The 16,953-nt window shown below is 47.9% G+C and overlaps 1 protein-coding gene across 3 annotated transcripts in view; it reads left to right on the top strand.

The window, feature by feature from the left end:
* Positions 1-1,206: 1,206 nt before the first annotated feature.
* Positions 1,207-16,953, top strand: part of SCN3B (sodium voltage-gated channel beta subunit 3) — a 31,301-nt gene continuing 15,554 nt past the window's right edge. Inside the window, exons 1-5 of one of the 3 annotated variants that reach the window (XM_043579685.1) lie at positions 1,207-1,592; positions 2,033-2,114; positions 8,964-9,127; positions 11,717-11,942; positions 15,983-16,125. In XM_043579685.1, the coding sequence (XP_043435620.1) occupies positions 2,060-2,114; positions 8,964-9,127; positions 11,717-11,942; positions 15,983-16,125 (588 nt within the window). In that variant the 5' untranslated portion in view covers positions 1,207-1,592; positions 2,033-2,059. The other 2 variants (XM_043579683.1, XM_043579684.1) reach the window with 2 other exon arrangements.

Here is a 16,953-nt window from a genome sequence, read left to right as displayed (position 1 = left end):
AAAATCTATTTCCATGGAGAGATGAATAGGTCAAGCCTATTCATCAGGAACGTTCTTGGGGGATTCATGAATTGGAAAGATTGAATTAAGTCAACTTTAACTTCTCTTCCAAGTATAATGCACTGCGCTTCAAGGGTTGGCCTTCAAAAACAACATAGAGTTTATGGCCTGGTGGCTCCCTGCCCAGGAAGAAGATCCTATCTCGGAGACCTTCTGTTGTTCTGTCATATGTTAGGGAAGAGAATTTCCTGCCTATGGTTCGTTTACAGTCAGCTGTCACTCTGCGGTTCTTTTTTGGAATATCAGTGTCAAGTTTCCCCTTTTGGAAAGGGAATAGGAGGGGATGAGAAGGGGGAGGGGCAGATTTTTGTGTTCATCTTTCATTTCAGCTCCAGGCATTCCTAATCTGTTACGTCAATTTGAGTTTATAACAAATCTGAGTTTGAATTTAAAGTTTCAGGTTTCCCTTTCAGAGATAGGGCGGGGGCACTGACACAGCTGAGAAGCCTAGGGAGTGGCTAATAGAAGAGGCCAAACCACAATCTGCTTTTAAACTAAACTAAATAAATCATAATCATAATGGTAATAAAGAAAATAAAGAACAGGGAAAAAAGCGATTAGAGCAAGAGGGAGCTGTCCCCACCCCCAGTGCCACTCTTGCGCTGACATTTGGATCGCCTCACTGGATGAGGAGGTGACCATGGGAACAGGTGCGCCTCACTCCTACCCCATGTCTCCTAAGCAGGGATTATCTTGCTGGGTTTGGTGTGCCCGGAACTAATTAATCAAAGATAGACAAAGAAGAGTCTAGAAGAAGAGAAGGGGATGGGGTCGGGGAAGAGAAGCCGCGAGCTTCTCGTGTACAGTGTGCATGGCAGATGACATCATTGCCTGAAAGAGATTTGGCCCTCCCCTTCCCGGAGCTGGAGGTTAGCTTGCCTGTGCTGTAGCAGGAGTGGGGTTGCCTGGAGGGTGTGAATTGGTGGGAGGAAGAGTGCCCGCGCTGGGAGAGGTGTGGAGATGTGAAAGGGAGACCTGGCGACAGCCAGCGAGAGCAGAAACCGCGGGGTCTGGAGGTGTTTGCGCAGCTCCAAGCTCCGCCCCGCGCTGGGCAGCCTCGCTCGGCCACGGGAGGGACACGCCTGTTTGGGGGTGGGGAGTGTGTGCACGAGGGGTGGGTCCGTGGTGGCGGTGGGGGTGGACAGCCGCCTGCGCATGTCAAGGCTGACTGAACACACACGGTCAAGAAGGACCTGGAGAAGGGCAGTTGGTCACCCGCCACCCAGAATCGGGGCCCCGGCACTATCTGGGGGCGAGCTCCTGGGAAGCGGCCCACCCTCCCTGCCCCTCCCCAGAGATCTGCGGCCGACAGGAGCTCCCGCCTCTTGCCCCGCCCCTCCGGACCTTCCCGCGGAGCAGAGGGCGGGCGTGGACGGGACCGAGGTGGAACGAATTTTGGAGCTCAGACGGGAGGCCCCGGTGGCTTTGGGTGTGGGGGGCACGCCCAGCTGGAGAAGCCGGTGCAGGCTGATGAAGCCGAAGCTCCCGGGTCTTGGTGGATCTTGGTCGGAGCGTAGCTGTTCCCAGGGGAGGTGAGAGGTGGATCAACATGGACCCCTTCGACAGCCCAGCTGCCTAGAGCCAGCCGCCTAGAGCCAGCCGTGCTGCTCGCCTCCGAGCTGAGCTGTCACCGAGGCGCAAACCCGAGAAGCAGCTGAGCAACTGGAATTTGTGAAGTTCCGGGGTGGGCGGGGAAGGTACTGTCCGTGGTGCTGAGCCGAATCCCAGCAACGGGCTCCGGGGAGAGCGCGCGAAGCTGCTGATCGGCTCCCTCGAACCCGGGCGGTGCACTAGGGTGGTTTGGAGCTGAAACCCCCGCCCGGCTCGAAAACCCCTGAAAGCCTCCCCAGTCGCCGGCGCTTGGCCCTTATTTCAGTCCGAAAGTCGCCCCCTTGGGGCAGTTCGTCCCAAAGGGTTTCCTCGAAAGTATCTGAGAGGGCGAGTTCTTGACCGAGGGAATCTCTCTGTTTAGCCCCGGAAGCCACCCGCCAGAGAAAAGATGCCTGCCTTCAACAGATTGTTTCCCCTGGCTTCCCTCGTGCTCATCTTCTGGGGTAAGTACCAGCACCCTGCCATGGGAGATGCAGATAACAGTAATAATGCCAACAATAATAACACTAATTGATGTCGTTTGTAACAAAAGGAGCCTTGGTTGGCTTCTCTCTATGCATGTCTGCCAGACATGGAGATCCATAAGGGTTACATGAGAGCTGGGATTTTGAGATTGGAAAAACACCTCACTGCCCTGCTGTTATATTCCAGAACCACCCTAGTGGGTTTTCCACCCCTCCTCCTGTTTCCGATTAATTCCAAAGTATTTTTTTTCCCTTTTCCTTTTGTTGAAAGGGAATGCAGTCACGTTCATTATGCAAAATCTCGGTTGCATTTACCTTTCATTTTTCAATGAAAAATCATTGGGTCTTCAAATTAATTCCCATGTATTTTTTTAAAAAGCTAAATGCATGCATTTTGAGAATGAAAACACGTTGTTGAGCCATTTATTTAATTTTAATAAGGAAAATAGGCTTCAGCCATTTGCAGCTACGTCTTTGATAAATAGGCACCTGGGCATTGCATCTTTCTTCTTTTTCATGAACATGTGAAGCTAAGGTGCTTTGGTGTTTGGGGAGCTATGTTTTTTGCTTTCAAAAACGAATAGGTTCTTGTTTGCTGTGAGGAAATAAGGTGACCTTCTCCCTCCAAATAAGGAAGACCTTCACTTGCAACACTAAAGCTAAACAGAGTGGTGTCAGAGTAGGGTACCTGCATGTGTGTAGAGAGAGTTAATGAGTCTACGTGATAACATCTGTATATGTGATTGAGAGAATGCTTTACTGTGTCGTTTATGCCTCAGTGTTTGAATGTGTGTTAGTGTATGTCTGAGCATGTTAGTATGGGCATCTGAATGGATTGGTGAAGACGTGTGTGTGTGTGTGTGTGTGTGCATGTGCGTGCGCGCACGTGTGTGTGATTGCTGTATAGTTCTAGGCATCTCTCTCTTGGTGACTCTGATTAGATCCTCAGGTCAAATACAGGTGCTGTTCAGTTGATATATTGCTTCACATGATTGTCTACATTTCTACTTTTTACATGCTTTTACCTTCCTCTATGCTAAAAGTCAATAACCAGGATAATTGTGCCCACTTGCTTTATTGAAACTAGGCGTGGGGGATTTATTCTCCCATGGTTGGCATGAAACTCATTCTCCCTGTGCAGTGGCAAATATGCTGATGGGAATTGCCTCTTTGCCTTAGTATCACTTTATTAAACCTCCAGGACTTATTGGCTGCCAGCATTATCGGGATTTTACATGTGACCAAAAGCAGAGCCAAGCTTCATGTTGAACAAAATGCCTGATGAGACAGTCTGGGAAGGACAAAGAGGGAGAGTAATGCCAGTCCCAAGGGCAGACTCATCACCATCCATCCCCAGTAGAGTGACTAGACCTGAAGATGAAGCAGACATAATGGGTTGCCAATGATCTCACCTACCTTGACGATTTAAGGCTAGGATTTCCTCAGGGGAGGCTAAGACTAGGGAAATGAGCCTTAGGAGAGGTTAGTCTGGCTGGAAAAGAAAGAGTATTGATAAATCAATGGAAGATAAAGTTGCAGAGAAGGACTGGGGTGAGATTCTACAGAGCTTTTCTTCCCAAACCTTAATTTAAATTTTTAGCATCCCTGCCTGAATTCCAGTGGAAGGGGTGAGGGTGGCACATGCTAAGCCCTTTTTAGGACTTATAAAGCCTGGCTTGGAGTCTTAGCTATGCCATTAGCTTGCTATGTAACAACCTTAGAGTATCTGGTTCCTCACATGGAAGTTCGGAAGTTGGGGCAGATAACATCTAAGACTGAAAAGTAAGGAAATATTTACAAAATATTACTCAACTTGGTAGCATCCACCCCTCTCCTCACCTCCACTTTCCACCCCATCCCCAAAATAAAACCTTTGGAAGAAGCATGCACATCACACCCATCATTTGCTCATTCTCAGCTTCTTTGGCTCATGAAGCTTAAAAGCTGCAGAAGGAAAGAGGGATGGTTCAGGAAACCTGGTCATCAAATGTGAGAGAAGGGCCTCATTTCACAAATGCAATTTCATTTTATTTGAATGTAATTCTAGGACTGGAAACCACTTTGACTAGATGCATTCTCCCTTCCCAAGTTGCTTTATCACATGATGCAAATATAAATGGAAAGGATATTTTCCATTGTATTATTTTCTGCATATATTGAAAAAAAGTTTCCTTTAATAAAGTATATAATAATAATTTTTAAAAAACCTACACTTCCCTGGTGCTTTATGGTTTGCAAAGCACTTTTCAATCTGCTACTTCTTTTTGGTCACCATATCAATCCTTGGGGGTAGCTAGGGAAAGTAGTATTACTTCCAGTTTAGATGTGAGAAAATGAGCTCAGGGAGGGGGAAGGACTTCCCAGAGAGCTCTTGTCTCCTGATTTCAGTCTTCCAGTGCTTGTTCTAGCACTTCTAATGAACACATGTGCTGCTATGCAGGATTGCCAGATGGGCTCTGTCCTCACATCCCTCTTCAGAGCCACCACCCTCACACCCCTCCCGCCATGCCTTTCCTTTGCCCTCCCCGTCCAGGCCCTAGTGTCTTCTCTGCTCTTCCTCTCCAGGTCTACTCCCCCATATGTCTGCTCTGTTGGGGATGCTTTCCTCTCATCCCCCAGAAGCTCATCATGCACCCCATTCTTTTCAAGGCTCTGCTAAGTGACTGGCTAACCTGATAGACAAATCATTTCAGGTTGTTAATGCCTACAGATAACTTCATTTATTACCCCTTTTGGCAAATATTTACATTCTAATAAAAGCCTTCATTATCTTAGCACAAAGGAATGCATTCTAGAGCAAGCTCAGGAGGGGCAAGCTAGTAATGTCCAAAGAAGAAAAAGATTTGAGGGTATTAGAGGAGTTGGTTCAACACACATTACTCTCCACCTCATGATAGATTGATACTATTCCTTAGTTAAATATAACCATTAGTAATATATCTACCTAGTCTACCTTCTCATAAGTTTCCTCATTATTACTATAGAAATTGGAGAAGAGACCAGAAGTCAAATGATTTGGCCAAGATTATTCCAGGAGTTTATCATTTACAGTCAGCAACGTGGATTGAATATCTACCATATGTACGACCTTTTCTTGGATATCTAGAGGATTTCACAGAGAGGCAGTGGTGTACTAGAGACTCATGGGGTGGGGAAACAGATTTCACCTCTTGATGGAAGAAACAGCACGTCATATTGCAAAGGGAAAGCAAAGAGGCATGAGAGAATTTTGTGACCATTTTGCAATGTACTATCCAGGACTTCATGAGCAGAATTCTTATGCCTTGAAACTGGACTTTGGCCATGAGAAGGGAATCAGTAGTGCTTGTTCTCTGATGGTACACTGGATTGCTGTCATCTCAGGAGCAACTCAGGAAAAGGAGAGATTGCTGTGCAAGCCACAGCCATCCTCCTGATTGCATAGATTTTGCCCTCCCTCCTTTAACTATAAATGAACTAACTGTGCTCCTATTTAAGACCAATTCATCTACTTGCTCACCAAAGCACATCACCTGGCATGTATTCGAGGATGTTGGTCCAACAAATTGTTCTTTTTCAAAGCCCAGCAGCTCTGCTACCACCTTCATCCAAGCCAAACCACTGAGCCATCTCTCAATGTGATCAGTGTACCAGCCTCTTAACTATCCTGTTTGCTTCCACATTGTCCTTTGTCACCTCTTCCGTTTATTCTCAACATAGCCAGGTCATGTCAGTTTGTACCAATCGTGTTATTCTTCCACTCAGAACACTCCAATGGTCCCCATGTCACTCCAAGCAGAAGTCCAAGTTCTAATCAAGACCAGCCATGATCTGGCCCTGGCTTATGTCTCCTTTCTCACTTTGTTCCCTGGGCTTCATTGTGCTCTGCTTTCGACAGACACTCCCACCCTAGGACCCTTGAAATGCTATTTCCTCTGTTTGCACACTTCCATGGAGATATTCATATATCTCCTTTCTTGCCCTCATTTCTTTCCTTCAGTGCCTGCTCGATGTCACCGTCTCAGTGAGGCTGTCTCCGATGTTCCCATGCGCCTCTACTCTGTTTTACTTTTTCTCATTAGTACTTACTACAATGTCATGTTTCTTATTTTTATTACCCTCTTCTGGAATGCAGGCTCCATGAGAGCAGGAATGGTTTCTGTTTTGTCCCCTGTTGCATTGTCAGTGCCTAGAACAGTGCCTGGCATACAATAAGCACACGATATATTTGTTGAATAAGTGGGCAGATAAATGAAGGAGAAAACACATTAACAGGTGATATATGTCCAAAGCACATTCATATAGATCATTCCATAGAATTCCCATGATGACGCTATTAGATGTTATTTTCAGCATTCTGTTGATGAATAAACTGAGTCTCAGAGGTGTTTTTTTTTTTTTAATTTTTTTTTCAACGTTTATTTATTTTTGGGACAGAGAGAGACAGAGCATGAATGGGGGAGGGGCAGAGAGAGAGGGAGACACAGAATCGGAAACAGGCTCCAGGCTCTGAGCCATCAGCCCAGAGCCCGACGCGGGGCTCGAACTCACGGACCGTGAGATCGTGACCTGGCTGAAGTCAGACGCTTAACCGACTGCGCCACCCAGGCGCCCCTGAGTCTCAGAGGTTAAAGAGTAGATACACACAGGCCTTCAGTTGCCAAATTCATTTTCTTCCTGCCTCTGTATTTGTAACTGTGCATTCCTTGGTACATCTTCCTATGCTACTTTTGAAGTCATCATCACTGAATTAACTTATCTTTACCATGTCTCATTAAATATGAATGTGCCTCAAAGCTGCCTGCCACACAGATTTCTCAGCGCACATTCTCTGCACCTGCATTCGTTCCCAAACTTTTGCACAGACCACACCTTCTTTTCTTTTTTTTTCAACCAGGCTTACAGTCGAGACTTCAAACACATCACATATTGAAAGTGTTTCTGATCAGTTCTCTCTAGATACAGATCCTCTCTCCATGAAAGTGATGGTCCATATACAGAAGCAGGAGACTCTTTTGCAGACTGCCTGATAAGACCAGCCCCAGCTAGCTTGAGAGTTTTAAAACCAATTAGTTTTATTTCCCCTTGATGTTTTAAACTCGTCATAGTGCCACTTGTGTGTTTGTTTAAAAAATTTTTAATGTTTATTTATTTTTGAGAGAGAATGTATGAGCAGGAGAGGAGCAGAGAAAGAGGGAGACACAGACTCAGAAGCAGGCTCCAGGCTCTGAGTTGTCAGCTGTCAGCTGTCAGCTGGCTCTGAGCCAGACATGGGGCTCGAACTCACGGACGGTGAAATCACGACCTGAGCTGAAGTCAGACTGAGCTACCCAGGCACCCCAGCACACTAGTTTTTAAATATCAATGTGTACTGTTTCCTTTTTTTTAGGAGTTTTTTTTTTATTATTAATTCATGGGAAGGTAGCATTAGAAGGGGACTTAGAAGTCCTGATATAAGATCATCCCATTTTTGAATCTTCCATACAATAAACTCTTACCAAATAGTTTTTTGTATTTGTAATCAGCTTCAGCACCAGATAATTCTTTTTTTTTTTTTTAATGAGCCAAATTTACTTTCTTGAAACTTTTGGAATTAGACAGAATCGAATTTCTCTTCCACAGGCCTTCAAATACTTGAAGGCAGATAAGTTCTGTGTCCAAGCCAGACACCCCCAATTCTCCCATCTGTTTCTCCCCAGACGATGTCTCCAGACCGTTCTCCATCTTGCTCCTTGCTGGGCATGCACTCACTGAACAACTTCCTGTTGTCAAGTGTGACAGCTGAACTGATCGGAACGGTCCAGATTTGTTCTGCACGGTGCACAGGCACTGTCTCTCCCTCGTTGTGCACATCGTGCATCTGTTAATGCAGCCCACATTTGCACTCGCTTTGTTGGCGGCCTCATCCCACTTTTGACTCATCCTGAACATGCAGTCTGATGTACTCACCCTATTTTTATGGGTCACAAGTTTCTAGAGGGCAGAGACCATAAGTCCAGACCTCCATGTGGCAGGCAAGCTATCGCCCCAATCTGACCTCTCTCCAGATTTTTAACTTTGTCTCTCTCTACTCCTCTGCAAAAAGCATTGCTCTAGCCCAGTGGCCAGCTCACCGTCTTCCTCATCTGCTGTTCCAGCTTCCACCAGGCGTCGGAATTACCTACTTTTTAAAATAAAATTCAGATGCAATGATTATCTCTCCATGGCTTGCAAACATCTGACCCCTCGTGTTGTGAAGGCCACACAAAGGTCTTCACAACATGGTCCCCGCTCCCTTTCTAGACCCCTGCCTCATCTTCCTTGTCTTCCTCTCTCCCCAGTCCAACCAGGAATAACTGGCCCTCCTCTGGGAACAGAACACGTCACCAGCATGGCACTCGCCATGGTCCCGTTTAATGATACTTAGAAGTATGCGTTCCCTGCTAGATTATAAATGCCTTCAGGGTGAGGTTGCTGTTTTATTCATCTTTGTGTCAGCCTCGCATCAGGCCTGGCACAGAGTAGATTTCAGTGAATGGTGGTTGAATGAAGGGTGCATGGATGGGTGGGTATGTGTGCCCCGGTTTCCCACCGAGACTCTAAGTCTTTGAGGGCAGGGCTCAGGGCTGCACCCCGGGAGGCTTTCAGTCAACTCAGAGTCATCTGTGGCTCCTGCAGCCCACGCCCTGCCTGTTCTGAGAGCGCATCCTGGGGGAGCCCAGGTGAAGACGTACACGCAATCTTCAGGTTTGTCTCATGATTCTTCCTTCTCTGTCTCTTCTCCCTCCCTCTTGTTCTCCAATGCCGCTCTCCTGGTGCCCTCCTCCCCAACACCTCCTGTCCCTTCCCTGTCACTGGGCCTCTCTCCAGTCAGTGTCTGCCTCCCTGTGTGTGTGGAAGTGCCCTCGGAGACGGAGGCCGTTCAGGGCAACCCCATGAAGCTGCGCTGCATCTCCTGCATGAAGAGAGAGGAGGTGGAGGCCACCACGGTGGTGGAGTGGTTCTACAGGCCCGAGGGCGGTAAAGATTTCCTTGTATGTCTGGCTGCTGACTCCGGCCTTTCTTTTGCTTGCCTCTGCTGTTATGTGCCTGGCTCCTGAGAGTCTGGGGAACGAGGCTCTGACAAACCCTGGCTCTTTCTTTTCAAAGCGTTGACAGCTCCCCAGCAGATAACTGACGGCCTTAGTGTAGCCCAGCCTCTGTGATGGGAAGGGCACTTGGCCAGCCGCAGGCATTCCTGGTTACCAGTGGGGAAGGGGGAGAAGAGAGAAATAGCATGTAGAGCCTACCGTGTGCTAGCCACCCCACAAGGCACTTTGCAGGTGCTTTCACGGGCTCTTGTGCACCATCATGTTGGATGGACTAAATTAGTAGAAAGATGGAAATAACACTCAGCCTCATTCTATGGGAGAGCATAGGTTAGCTCATTTAAATCTCGCAATCCCAGTGAAAAAAGAATGGCAGGGATGACCCAGGCTGATGTTCAACTGGTATACCCAGTACAGCCGCATCTGTGAGTGAACTATTTGAATAGGTCTATAATGGGCACTCGCTGTGCTAAGCTTCCCAAGCGGCCTCACCATCATCGGTCCCACTGGGAACCTCCAGACCTCCCCCACGCAACTAAGGGATCATCCTGACGGAACCGGGAGCCTCCGGGACTCCGCTCTGTGCTGTGGCTGGTGTCAGCTCGGCCTGGTTCGTGCCACGGCCAGTACCGTTACATGCTTTGAATATCACCTTGGGGATGACCCTTATTCACACTTTCACGGACTCTGGAACCCACGCTGCCTGGGTTTGATTCTCCACTCTACAGCTTGTTAGTTCTGTGCCGTAAGACAACTGGCTTCACCTCTCTGTGCCTCCGTTTCCTCATCTCTAAAATGGGGATGCAAACCATAGCTACCTCATAGAATTGTTACCTTCAAAGTTGTTAGCTTTCATTTTTAAGGCATTTAGAATAGCCCTGGAATATAGGAAGCATGATACAAGTGTTTGCTAGAGAAAAGGTATACGTACGTGAGGTACACGGAGGCCCAAAGAAGTTAATAAGAGACCTTAGATTCAAACCAGGTTGTCTGACAGCAGATACAAAGCCCTTTTTACTGAGCTATCTCACCTTCTTGAAGGTGAGTTTCTTCTGTACAAAGACTCAATGGAGACGATAGGAGGGTGAAATTGAGTGCTCCAATCAAGTGTTTATTCCAGAACTGGAACCAGTAAATTTCCCTGAAATCTCGGGCTTCCCTCAGAGTTGACTGTGACTGAGGCCGGTCCCCAGGGGACAGGAATCTGGATGTCTAGGCCTGATGCAAAGGCCCCCATTGGCCTCAGGCCTGGTTGTGTGCCAGCCACCTACTCTGCTTCCGCGTCTGCCCAGAAGGAGTAGAAGCTGACTCAAAAGGAGGAAAAGAAACTTTAAAAATTGTAGTGGTCAGACAAAGCAATGCTGTCTGCTAGAAATTCCTGTGAAAATGGAAATGTTCCATATTTGTGCTGTCCAATACAGTAGCCACTAGCCACGTGCGGCCACTGAACCCTTGAAATGTGGCTAGTGCAAATGAGGAAGTGAATTTTATATTTTCACTTCTAGTCATTTAATTTTTTTTTTATTTTGTTAATGTTTATTTATTTTTGAGAGAGAGAGAGACAGACAGACAGACAGAGTGCAAGTGGGGGAGGGGCAGAGAGAGAGGGAGACACAGAATCCAAAGCAGGCTCCAGGCTCTGAGCTGTCAGCACAGAGCCCGATGCGGGGATCAAACTCACAAACCGTGAGATCGTGACCCAAGCTGAGGTCAGATGCCCAACCAAATGAGCCACCCAAGCACCCCATCTAGTCATTTAATTGTTAGTGTAAGTAGTCTCCATACGGCAAGTGGAGACTAGAATGGGCAGCACAGCTGTAGAGAATAAAAAGGTGTGTCAGAAGGTGGAAGTGCTTGAGAAAAGAAATTTCGAGACCACCTTTCAGTTATGATTCAGCCCAAAGTGAAAAACCTGAAGTGTGCATATCTTTTGGCAGCTCTCTGCTCAACCATGACCCTTTGGCGTCCAGGGTCCCCCTCCTGTGGCCTGGCCCAGACTGACCACATCCCCTCAGTGGCAACCAGATCAGAGAGTCCAGTCTTGAGGCTAGGCTTTACGATGTCTTCGTGACTCGTGAAGCTGCCACTCTTGGTCTCTATGCTCTGTTCTCCCACTGGCTGCCCTCGTGACACAGCTTACTCTCTTGCTCTGTCTGTCTCCTTCCAATTCTTTCTTTCAGTTTCCCCCTCCTGGTCTATCTGCTTTACTCACCTTCTTTTGTTCTCTTTCTCTGTACCTCTTTTTTTCTGCCAGCCTTCTTCCTGTCTACTCCTGTCTGCGTCTTCCTTTGCTGTGTCTATACACCCTGATACCTGTTTACCTTCGCTCATCTTTCCCTGCCTCTCTCTCTCTCTTCCTTGCCGTCCCCTGAGCCTCCTCATCACACGCCCAAACTTGGGATCTCCTTGTAACGTTGTCTGCTCCCTCCCCTGTCCATGCACGACTCTGCTCCTTTTCTCTGCCCTGTTCCCATCCCGGCCCCCCTACCCTGTTTTCTCTCCTGGCCCTACTCTCTTCTGCTTCTCTACCTGCAGATCTATGAGTATCGAAATGGCCAGCAGGAGGTGGAGAGCCCCTTCCAGGGGCGCCTACAGTGGAATGGGAGCAAGGACTTGCAGGATGTGTCCATCACCGTGCTGAACGTCACCCTGAATGACTCTGGCCTCTATACCTGCAACGTGTCCCGGGAGTTCGCCTTTGAGGCACATCGCCCCTTTGTGAAGACTACACGGCTGATCCCCCTCCGAGTCACCGAAGAGGGTGAGGCTGGGGTGGAGGGTCGCGGGGGTGCCCTCCTCTTAGGGGAGGGAGGACAGTGGGTTTCCACACAAATGAGACCTCTGCAGAGTGCAAAGCCCATATATCTGGAGGGGTGACATCTAAAAATGTCACCATTGATTTAACTTCCTTGAGTGGCCAGCTTCCTGCAAACTGCCTGACAGCTTGCCTGTCTGTGCCTTTCCTCAAAGCAGAAAGGCTCAGAGATGACGGGAGAAATACCTGTTCCCTGATCCCCTGACTTCTCATCCTTAGAGAAAGAAGTCAGCTTCCATGAAGCCTAAAACTGTCAACTCAGCTACACCTTCTTCTCTGATCTGTGTTGAATCCCTGACTCAATGGGCACAGGGAAATCTCATGAGCTTATCTAGAAGTTTTCTAACCCTCCTGTGTGGAAGCCATACATACCTCTGAACCAGTGGTGCTCAAATTTCAGCAAGCCTCAAAATCCTCTGCAGGACTTAAAATGCAGACTTCCTGCTTCTGTGGATAGAGTCTGAGAGTTTACATGTCTAACAAATTGCCTGGAGATGCCCATGCTGCCTGGGACCGCACTTTGAGAACCACTGCTCTAAATCAAGTCTTCTGTCTTCCCCAAAATGACCACACAAGCAATCCCTTTCCCATCCCCTGGCATCTATCAGTGCAAAACCTCATCCTCAACTGGAAGAAAAAAACTTTCTAGTCTTTAGCTTAAAATCTTCAGATTTCCCACAGCCAATTTCTTATGAGGGTGGGAGGTGGGGGGATCCTTCCATCAACCCAATTCAAATGTTTCTGTTTTAATCCAGTCCAGAATCTTGACGGTAAAGTTAGAATGCGCTCACACACTGCTCTGTTCTGATTTCAAGGGACTCAGAAAACTGTGGTTTCCAGCCGCTTGCAAACACTCCCTCATGTGTCAAAAGACCGATATATGCATCTCCTTTTGTGTCTTCTCATCCAGGCTACGTGATGGCTCCGTTTTTCTTAGCCTGTTCCCAGGCAATCTATTTCCAGCATACTCTTAGCATTATCACTGCCCCAAGAGGCAGGATGGTGAGCAGGTAAAAGGTGTGGGGCATGAAATAAGAATCCCGACTTCCAGGCCACAAATTTCCTCATTTTTTTTCCTCCTGTTACTGTGATAGAATTCATGAAGCAAACTTGAGAGTGCACGGCAGGGCAAGAGATGTCATGATTTTGTCCTGATGTGGACAACATGACTAAAACGAAAGGTAGGTCAATTTTTTTGAACGTGCAGAAGCACTCTCAGACCACTGGCATTTAGACCTGATAAGCCATTCTCCCTCTCTGAACCCATCACCTCTTGTGTACAGCGCGTGCGTTGGGCTAGAAGCTCTCTAAGGTATTTTTCTGTTTCGAAGTTCCATTATCCCTTCTGTTTACACACCTCTCCTCCCCGGGGAAAAGAGGCTGGCGCCCTCTACTGGTCACTGCCGGAACTGTTGGCTGGTGACGCCGATACTAGGAAGGCGCCGCCGGTCTCTCTCAGGCTCTTGCCTCCAGAGTCCCTGGCGCAGCCCGTGGAAAGTGTGGCAAAGCTGAACCTGTCCGCCTCCGGGGCACCAGAGCCAGGCTTGGGTAAGAATAGAAGGAAGATGAGTTTGTTATCAGAACCACAAAGCCTCTTGGGATGTTAGGGCTGGAAGGAAGCTTGGCTCTCATTTCCTGCAGAGGTTCTGAACAAAGAGCAGGCAGGCCTCAGAATTGCCCAGGGGGCTTTCCTCGCGTGTAGCAGTCTCCCTACCGCTCTTATGAGCATGAGCTCTGTGGCCTGGAGTGAGGTCTCGCGTATGTAAGTAGAAATGACTCCCCAGGTGATTGATTGGAGGGTGCAGCTCTGGTGCCCCTCATTTTGCGGCGGGGAGATCGGTGAGGCGCTTGCCCAGAGATAGGAAGCAAGTTAGCGCCAGCCGCGGGCCTACGGACCAGATCTTTTGGCTACCGGGCTAGCTCTATTTCCAGTACATCTTTCCCTTCGACCACCATCCCTCTTTCTGCTACTCCTTCTTTCTTTTCTTTCTTTTCATATCTTTTCCTTTCTCCGCCCCCCTTCTTTTCCCTCCCCTTTTTTCCTTCCTTCTTTTCTTCCTCTCTTTCTTTCTCTCTTTTCCTCTGTGACCCGTGGCAGCCTCTGAGAATACCCCCCCCCATCCCCGCAGCCAAGATCTGCTTTCATAAGGCTCAGAGCGACAGGCGCCACCACAGCGCAACGTGCTACATCTCCTCCAGTCCTGTGGTCCCACAGAATCTCCCTAGTTCTTGGCTCAAGCTGAACGTATCCTGTCCTAAGCGCTGACCTCCTGGCTCTAAGACAGAAATCTGAGATCTAGAAGTGACTAAAAATACTGAGCATGGATAGCTTCCTGTGTTCCTACTTCTGGGCTATTGCATTTAAAAAGAGCGTGCTTTAAGCCAAGAACGTCACAAATCAGGTATTACCAAGCCCACAAAAAAGATATTTTATGTGCATGGCGTTCTTCTGTGCCGCACGCTATATTTATGACCTCCAGCTCCAGTCAGGAAACCTGGATGATCGTGGAAGCTTTGGATTGCTTCTCTGAGCTGAAGGTCATGGCTATGGCTATTCTGTGCTTTTAAGGAGTGAGGCCTGATGGATGACTGGGGCCTATGAATAACCAAGGACCATGAATCTAATTTGCTGGAGGAGTTAGCAACAGGAAATGTGGCTACAAACTTCTTTCCCACTAGAAAGGACGATGTGGACCAGGACCTTTGCCTTATATCATCTTTTAATTGTCATTCTGGTTGGCTGTGAAACAAAGATCAATATTTATTTGCATTCATTCACTCAACAAATACTTATTGAGTACTGCAAATATTCCAGGATTAGACAACAGGCTGATAATGTAGAAATAAGTGAAATATGTTCTTAATAAGCACACCGTCAGTGGAGAAGAGAGAGAAACACATCACAGCACAACCCGAGAGGTACTACAATGGGCGGATGAGAAAAGTACACAGAGAAGTACATGAATAGCTCTGCACGAGAGGCCGAAGAAGGTTCCACAGAGGAAGGGACTTCGGTGGAGTCTGGAAGAATGGTCGGGACACTGAAAAGCAGGAGGGGATGTTGGGACAGAGGTAGCTGAGGGGGTGTGCAATACAATTGAGGAAGAGGAAAGGGGATGAATAAACGTCTACAGATCCCCAAAGAGTCCACCGTGTAAATGAGAAGTGAAGTTTTGCTGGTCCACTGAATGGAAATGAGGAGAAAAGGGCTGGGTTGTGAATCTTGCTTGCCACGTTCGTGGTTTGGTCTTTATCCTGAGGGCGGGATGGAATGCGGAAAGGTTTAAAGCGTGAAAATAGCAGGGTCAGATTTGTGTTTCAGAAAGCCTGGGTAATATGTGGAAGGCTCCAATACTCATTTCTGTTTGGGTTTGGGATGGCCTGGAAGGAAGGTGAACCGGGAAGGACCCTGTTTCCAGTCCAGACTTGTAGAGGCTATGCCCAGATCACTGGGTGGGCTGACCGCACTGGCCCCTTACATGTTTCCCATGCTGACTCGCTCTGCCACTCTATGCTCAGTGGTTGAACCAGACCTGTCCCTCACATGTGTGTAGACTTTCACATCTCACCGGATATTCCTGAATACACTAGGTAAGGGTGTGAACTATCACCCTTACCTTACAAGTTAAGAAAGAGAGTTTCCAATAAGGGAAGTGACTGTCCACACAAAATTGGGACCCGGTTCTTCCATCTCACCCCATTCCAGGATTCCTTCCACGGCTCCCTTTTTCCCTCCACTCCTCATTCTTTCTCACCCCCATCCCCGCCCCCACTCCCACTCCTGAAAAAAGTCAGCGAGGAAGCTGACAGACAGGAGAGTCAGAGTCACTGAATCTCTTTGACGCCTTCTCAAGTTCCTTAGAGCCAGGGCTAATTTAAGCCGCACTTAAAAAAAAAAAAAAAAAAGGTCTCATATATCTCTGACCCAATGACAGTTCTGGGTTTGTCGCACATGCACGTTCTGAGCCTCACTGTCCCCCTTGCAGCTGGAGAGGACTTCACCTCTGTGGTCTCAGAGATCATGATGTACATCCTCCTGGTCTTCCTCACCTTGTGGCTGCTCGTTGAAATGATCTATTGCTACAGGAAGGTCTCAAAGGCCGAAGAGGCAGCTCAAGAAAACGCGTAAGTTCCAAGATGCCAAAGTGATGGTAGCTAGCACCTTCAGAGTGTTCGCCCTCACGGACGAGGTGCTAAGCAATTGACACACTCCTCCACTTGCCTCACAACCACCTTTGAGGTAGGCAGCATTCATATACCCATTTTATAGATAAGAAAACCGAACCTGGGAGAGTGTGCCCAGGACCATGATAAGAGGCAAAGCAAGGTCTGGATTCATGCCTGCTAACTCTTACCCTGTACTCTTAACCACTGATGGAAAGCCCATAGCTACCATCACAATCCCATGAAATTAGCATTATTATGACCATTTTATGAAGCAGGCTTACAGAGGGTTGTGTGGCTTGCTGAGGCCATGCGGACGATGAAAGGAGAGGCTGGGATTTACCTCTCTGTTCCGAAAGTCCGTGCCCTCTCTGTCACACTCAGCTGTTTGTTGTACACTGTGGAGCTCATCAGGCCATCTGGGCCCTGCCTTTTATCAGCTAAGGAGCTCCGAGCCACATGTTCTTGCCCCTGGAGCCTGGCAGCAATTGGATACGCGGAGTAGAGGCTCTCATCCTCCAATGTCCAGACTGCACCTTGGCCATTTTCACCAAGGCCCTAGTCACTCGGGAGTGAGCACATCTGAGAAAAAGATGGGGTCTGAGGGCTCAGGGGGCCCCTCTGGCCTGTTATTTGGGGAGAAGAAAAAACAGAACTCTCATAGATTTACAAGGCTGGCAACATGGCTGAGGGGATAACCTAAAAGCTGTAGACTATTATCACCTAAAAATGTTTGATATTTTGCATGATATCTATGATCCCAGGCAAGTAAAAATTACAACTGATACAAGGA

This window comes from Prionailurus bengalensis, chromosome D1, assembly GCF_016509475.1.
Source record: "Prionailurus bengalensis isolate Pbe53 chromosome D1, Fcat_Pben_1.1_paternal_pri, whole genome shotgun sequence".
Lineage (NCBI taxonomy): Eukaryota > Metazoa > Chordata > Mammalia > Carnivora > Felidae > Prionailurus > Prionailurus bengalensis.
Note: the sequence above shows the minus strand (reverse complement) of the source record. Positions and strands in the feature narration are given on the sequence as shown.